Below are 7,668 nucleotides of genomic sequence, written 5' to 3' on the forward strand. Positions count from 1 at the left end.
ACAAAAAAACTGGACCAATAAGCAACATCATAAACAGAGAAAAGATTAAAGTTGTCAAGGATTTCATTTTTCTTGGATCTACAATAAATGCCCATGGAAGCAGCAGCCAAGAAATCAGACGATGTATTGCATTAGAAAAATCTACTGCAAAAGAACTCTTTTTAAGTATTGACAAGCATAAATGTCACTTTGAGTACCAAGGTACACCTAACACCAGCCATAGTATATCTATTTGCCTCATATGCATGTGAAAGCTGGACAGTGAATAAAACAAAACAGTGAACTGATATATTTCAATTATGGTGTTGGTGAAAAATAGTGAGTACACTGTGTACTGCCAGAAGAATGAAAAATCTGGCTTGGAAGCACAACTAGAATACGGCTTGGAAGCGAGAATGGTAATACTTCATCTCATGCACTTTGGAATGTTATGAGGAGGGCCCAATCCCTGGAGAAGAACACCATGCTTGGTAAACTTGAGGTACAAAGAGGTATATCTTCAATGAGATGGACTGACACAGTGGATGTTAACAAAGGGCTCAATATAGCATTGATTGTGAGGGTGGTACTTGACTGGGCAGTGTTTCCTTCTGTTGTTTTAAATTGGAAATGACTTACCTGTACTCAACAGCAGTGTTTCCTTCTGTTGTTTTAAATTGGAAATGACTTACCTGTACTCAACAACATTAAACATTTTCAAGGATACACAGCAAACTCCCATCTAGAATAGGGAGCAGTCTACTTTGAAAAGTAAATTGAACATACACTTGACTGGTCATTTTAGAACTTTACTCTTGGAGAAATATTTGCATAGTTGTAAGAGAGATGCACAGTGGTGTTCATAACACTGCTTATAAAAGCAAAATGAACAAAGTAAAGAATAGGAACAAATATATATATATAAACTAGAAACACCTAAAACACCTAAAATGTCTATTAATAAAAGAGTAATAAAAACCTAACAACCAGATATTGTCAACAATATCTTTGCAATGTTATTCATAGTTTGTTGTGATTCATGCAGTTGAGTGCCTTTGAATAGTCAATAAAGCACAAGTAAACATCTTTCTGGTATTCTCTGCTTTCAGCCAAGATTCATCTGATATCAGCAATGATATATTCCTAGTTCCCTTCCCTCTTCCGAATTCAACTTGAATTTCCTTGTCAGTGTAGTGCTGTAACCATTTTTGAATTATCCTCAGTAAAATTTACTTGAATATGATACTAATCATATTGCTCAGTGGTTTCTATTTCATTGGGTCACCTTTCCTTGGAATGGGCACAAAAATGGATTTCTTCCAATTGGTTGGACAGGTAGTTGGTCTTCCAAACTTCTTGGCATAGACAAGTGAGTACCAGCAGCATTGCATGTTTGTTGAAACATTTCAATTTCTATTCTATCATTTCCTGGAGCCTTGTTTTTCACCAATGCCTTCAGTCCATTTTGGACTCCTGCCTCCAATACTTTCGATTCTTGATCATATGCTACTTCTTGAGATGGATGAACATCAACCAATTATTTTTGTTCAACTCTTTTACTTCATTTCTTCCAGTCCTTTTAGCTTCTTTGCATTCAAAAATTTCAGTGTATTCTGACATACATTTTAGTCTTTTCTTTCCTTCTTTAAAAATGACCTTTTGCTTTCTTCATGTATGATGTGTTTTTGATGCCATCTCACAATTCCTCTGGTTTTCAGTCATTAGTGTCTAATGCATCAAATCTGCTCTTAAGATGGCTCTAAATTCAGGTATAATATACTCAAGGCCAAAATTTGGCTCTCATGGACTTGTTTCAACATTGTTCAGCTTTCGCCTGAACTTTGAGGATTTGTTCTACTGTCGGCCCTTTGCCTTATGATGTCTCTTCACACAGATATAGTCTATTTGATCCACATACTCTGTTGTTGCTCGTTGTTAAGTGCTATCACATCGATTCCAAGGAGTGGCTGGTAGGTCTGAACCGCTGACCTTGGAGTTAGCAGCCCCGTGCTTATCCTATAGCATCACACATAGTTTAGGGGACACACTTCAGTCCATAAAACTGTTCAGTGTAAAAATGAATAATCTGAAATTAACATGATGAACCTCAAAAGAAGCAATACTGAGTGAAAGTAAGGGGGAAATATATGATGAAATTATAAAGTATATAAATTGAGAAAGAGGCAAAACTAGAGTCCTGATGTGGCACTGTATAAGCACTGGACTGGTAACTACAAGGTCAGTAGTTCAAATCCACCAGCTACTTTTGGAAACCCTAAATAGGGTTGCAATGCATCAGAACTGACTTAATGGTATACAACGACGACAACAACAAACTATATTAAGTATGGATACATACACAGTTGGGCAAATTATGAAGAAAAACAAGTGAAGATTGATCACAAGTAAGAGGCAGGGCAGTGAGTCTTACTGACAGAGTGAGGCATATGATCGTGGAGGAGCAGAACAGCAACTGTCACTGACAGTGCTGTGGTGGCCCTTATTTTGGTGCATTAGTATTGGCGCTGCTATTTCTGCTATTTTTAAAGTGCATAATTACAGTACACATTTTTCTGTAGTAATGATGTCTTATAGTAAAAAACTGGAGTCCTGGTGTAGTGCTGTGGGTTAATGCGCTGGACTGCAAGGTTGGTTTGAACTGCAAGGTTGGCGGTTCAAGCTCACCAGTCGCTCCTCAGAAACCCTGTACAGGGTTGCTATGAGTCAAAACTGAATTGATGACACTGAATAAGAATATAATAGAAAATTAACATATTTACATTTAATGTTTTAAATTAAATACTTTATTGGTACCATTTAATATCAAAAACATGTTTACATAGCTTAATTTGCAACTTTTAACAAAAAGCTAGTTTGACAAAATAAAAAGTAAAATAACAAAACATAACACTTGTCAAGAAACAAGTGGCAACTTACCTCTGTAAATAACTGCATTGTCTTATTTTAAGTACCATAATTACCTGGTTTTCATAGTAATTAATAAAGGAAGCCTTGCATATAGAAAAGGATGAATGCTTGAATAATTTTGCAGAGAACATCTTTACACCTTACAACATGACTAAATGCTATTCCAACTTGCAAGCTGGAATTGGTAAGAATTATTGTAAAACTGAATTCAAGTGGCAGCCCAAAATTTGGAATTTCTAGTATTTCAAATGAGGATTTACTGAGCAAAAAGTGTAATGTGTTTTCTTCTGTGTATTTTCAGGGATGCATGCTAACGATAAGGTCAGCAATTCAAACCCACCAGTCACTCTACTATAAACGATGAGGCTCTCTGCTCCCGTATAGATTCACAGCCTTAGAAAGCACATACAGGGTAGCTGTAAGTAGGAACTGACTCAATGGCAGTGGGTTTGGGTGTGTACAAATAGAAAGAACTCAAAAGAGGTTCCTTTTAAAAGTCAACAGTTCAAAACTTACGCATGCCTTTCACCGTATCTCCAATTTCTGGATTTAGGTAAAAAATTCACATGTGATAATATAGTACAGTCCTTTTTGAATACAAGTTCTTATTCTCCTAATCTCATTAATAAAACCTACACCTCAATTAAAATGTTATTCTATCTGCAAGAAATATAATTTTTCCTCTGAGGTTTTCTGTAATTCAAATTTCTATAATACTAGCTAACCCTCCCTATTTTTCAAACCAGTATGATCTTATGATATAGCTCATTAATTTTTTTCTCTCCTCAGTGAAACGCTCTCAAGTCAAAATATTATAATAATGGAAGTATATTTCCCCACAGACATTATATTAGAAGATAAAGAATAATAAATATATAATCTTAAATGAGACAATACAAAGCGGAAAAAAAAAATGCTATGCTCAACGACTGTAAACTGCCATAAGAAAATCCTGATGTAACTCTTGCTCCCCCAAATTGATGTTCCTAGGTACAGTATACGTCCATGTTTTTGAAACATTTCCATGTCTATTTCTGATTGTTCAAAACCGTCTATAGCAACTTGTACTATTAATCCTGAACATGATGATAAATGTAATACCACATAGTTTTAACCAAGCCATAGACTATAATCTAAGTATTTTCTACTATCAACCATCTGTTTAAGAACACATTCAGGGGACCAGGCAATGGGGTTTGGGCTTCTGTCTTCTCTTGGACAGATTTTGGATATGGCATTTAATTATTCTCAGCTTCAGCAGAAAACGGATTCTCCAAGCTATTAGCCAATCGGGCTGCTAATCTCACAGTCAGCAGTTCAAAACTACCAGCTGTTCCACGGGAGAAATGAGGCTTTCTGCTCCCATAAAGATTTACAGCCTCAGAAACCCTGTACAGGGTCACTATGAGTCGGAACTGACTCCATAGCACATAACAACAACAATGTAGGAGGCATCATGTGAAGAGTGTCCACTTCGTGCACTTGCAGCAGCACACTGCCCTCTTGTGATGATCTTATGCTCTTGACTCATATATCCAATCAGCTAGAAACCATCAGGACACACAAGTACTCCAAACAATAGGGCCGAATGAACTGCTTTTGAGACAACCAACAGGTTCCAGTATGTCCAATACTCTATAGTGCAGTGTTCTCACAAAATAGAGGATTTGTATTTTGAAACAATTATTTTTCTTCTCATAGCAAGACGTGTCAGAAAGAACAAGAAAAAATAATCTATTTCTTCCCTGAAAGAGGCACTGTATGTCTATTTGGAATTAAGGCTAAATAAATGGTGCTGGTTTATAGTTCAGACAGTAATGCACTAAGATGATATTGATGATGACATTAACGAACAGCTTCTCTATTTGTCCGGTATGCCTGTTTATGAAGGTGCATCTCTATTTCCTCTCTGAAGACCAGCATTCCCAAGTGAGAATGTGAGGCCTCATTCATGGCTTTGGACTGGATGCACATGCGGTATTGCTCTGGAGTCAATTCATCCACACAGCGTTTCTCATGCCAGAGGTGAAAGAGACCAGGAACTGGAGTCCGAATTACAATAAGGTCTCCATGTAAGTATTTTCTGTAAAGATGAACATCTTCTCCACCCCAACCTTTGACTTCCATGTCAAATCCACCTGTAAGATCAAAATAGGCACCATAAGTAAAGTGTAAGGTAGTTGGAACACAATGAAACAAAATGAGAATTTAAATGTTCTGCTTCGAATGAAATGGCATGGAAAAGCATAAAGACACCTAACTAAGAGGACTGATTTCCTCGACTGGAAGATACCAGTTGACATTTAGTTTCTAGGAGCCCAAGATAGGATTATTGAGCATATCAAAAAAAGATTAAATATGAGTGTTTTGTAAACTTCAAAGTTTAACAGCCATTCAAGTAACATAGAAGGAAATACAAACTGTCCATTCCAACCAAATATTAATATTTTATTATACTTTCTTTATTTCTCCTAGGCACAAGTATTTCTGGATTACACACACAGACAAAGGGACTAACTAGCAGGAGAAATAAAAGAAAGGACCAAGCTGGAGATAAAATTTGAGAATGGGCACATAAGTAATTTAAAGTCATAAGAATGACAGAGACTACTGAAATAATTTAGAGGAAACAGAGGCGTCTACACTGAGAAGTGTCCAGCTCTCAAGGTTAAACAGAAAGAATGCAGGAAATACCAATAAAAGAGATTTAGTTGTAGTTCCAGAGGAAGTTGAAATATTTGAAGACTGTGGGTAACTGAAATCAGGGAAAACAAAACTGCGGATAAGGTGGATTACTATATAAAGTATCACGTTATCTATGAATTGTTGTTAAGTACCATCGAATCAGTTCCGACTCATAGTGACCCTATATAGGGTTTCCAAGGAATAGCTACCGAGTTTGAACCACTGTGTAGTTCAAACAAACCTTGAAGTCTAGTGCTTTATCTGTCAACACCACATTAATTCTTCCTTCTTGGTTTGGATACCTTTTTACTTTGTTTTGGATACCTTTTTTTAACTTTTTCTTGTCTTATTGTTCTGGTAGGGCACCGGGTTACGAGTTGGGCTGCTATCTTTAAGGTCAACAGTTTGAATCTATCAGCCGCCCCATGGGAGAAAGATGAGGCTTTCTGCTCCGATAAAGATTTATAGGCTTGGAAACCTATAAAGGGTTGCAATCAGTCATAACCAAATCCATGGCACATAACTACCAAGCACTACCACTGCTCTGGCTAGGACTTTCAGTGCAATATAGTATCAGTGTTGAGAATGGACATCCTTGTCTTGTTCCTGATATTAAGTATAAAGCTCTCAATGTTTCTTTCTCCACTGAGTATAATCTTGGCTGTTAGTATTTCCTTAAAGCCCTTAGTGATATTGAGAAATTTCCCTTCGGAATTATTAACTTGTTGAATGTTAAAATAAAAATTTAATCCAAAAGGGTATTGAATTTTATAAAATGCCTTTGGTGTGTCAACTCAGCTGATCATGTATCTATTTTCCTTTGTTCTATTCATTTTTTTGGTTTTGTTTTACATTGATCGATTTTTTACTATTGAACTACTCCACATTCCTGGGACATAGTCCATTTTGTCATGGTGTATAATCCTAGTAATAAATATACTGTTGGATTCTGTTTGCTAATATTTTGTTCAAAAATTTTACAGCAATATTCCTAAGTGGTATTGGCTGCAGTTTTCGTATGGCATCTTTGACTGGCTTGGTTGTCAGGGTAACATTGGCATCATAGTGCAAGTTAAGGAGTGTTCCTTCTTTTATTTTTAGGAAGAATTTGAGCAGAACCCATGCTAATTCTTTTTAAAATGTCTGGTAGAATTCTCCAGTGACGTTATCTGATTTAGAACTTTTTGTTGGGAAATTTTAAATTACTGATTCAATCTCTTTCCTTGTTCTGGGTCTGTTTAGATTTTCTATTTCTTCTCGAGTCAATTTAGGTAGGTTATGTGTTTCTAGGAATTTGTCCATTTTAACTAGTGCCCTTTCCTTTCTATCTGAAAAACTCCTGTTAGCACTATCTGCATGGTAGGTCTGATGGTAACAAATATTTTATCTTGGAATGTCTTGATTTTATCTTTTTAAAAGTTGATTTTTGGTGAAAATATCCACAGCAGATCGTATCCTCACTCAACTATTTCTATATATACAATTCAATAGCAATGACTTCACACTGAGTGATTAGTCTTGCTTTCTTTCTCTATATCATTTAATTGCCAATGACTTACACCTATTGCCCCACTAAATACGCATCTATATCTTATGTATAGATATGTCTTATGTATATAGATATATACATGTATCTTATGTATATAGATGAGTATTGGGTGGCGCGCTAAGGTGTGGCACTGCGGAATAATGCCCTGGATTGAAAGGTCAGTTTGAACTACAAAGTCAGTGGCTCAAAGTCACAGGCTGTTCCTCCGAAACCCTATATATGGTTGCTATGAGTCAGAACCAACTTGACAATAAGACACTTAACAACAAGACCCTTAATGCCACACCAAATACTCATCTATACTTTACAGTTACTGGTAATGATTTTATTTGATGCAATCCTTTTATAAAGTGCAATGTTCAAGGTAAACATTTACTAACTCAGAAAAAATCTATTAAGTTAGAAGATGACGTCAAGGGATATTTTTGATTCAAGGTTAAAAAATGATCAGATCTCAATGGGTCCAGTAAGTTGAAATTCTGTTCTTCATTCATCTCTTTGATCAGGATGCATATGTTGAGCCAATA

At 36.1% G+C, this 7,668-nt stretch overlaps 1 protein-coding gene across 1 annotated transcript in view; it reads right to left on the reverse strand.

Annotated features, from left to right (window-relative positions):
- Nucleotides 1–4,503: 4,503 nt before the first annotated feature.
- The window catches only part of CSGALNACT2 (chondroitin sulfate N-acetylgalactosaminyltransferase 2), a 71,501-nt gene continuing 68,336 nt past the window's right edge, over nucleotides 4,504–7,668 (reverse strand). Inside the window, exon 7 of the mRNA XM_006876146.1 lies at nucleotides 4,504–5,045. Within this exon, the coding sequence (XP_006876208.1) occupies nucleotides 4,753–5,045 (293 nt within the window). The 3' untranslated portion in view covers nucleotides 4,504–4,752. The remainder of the gene's footprint in view (nucleotides 5,046–7,668) is intronic.

Source organism: Chrysochloris asiatica, unplaced genomic scaffold (assembly GCF_000296735.1).
Source record: "Chrysochloris asiatica unplaced genomic scaffold, ChrAsi1.0 scaffold00356, whole genome shotgun sequence".
Lineage (NCBI taxonomy): Eukaryota > Metazoa > Chordata > Mammalia > Afrosoricida > Chrysochloridae > Chrysochloris > Chrysochloris asiatica.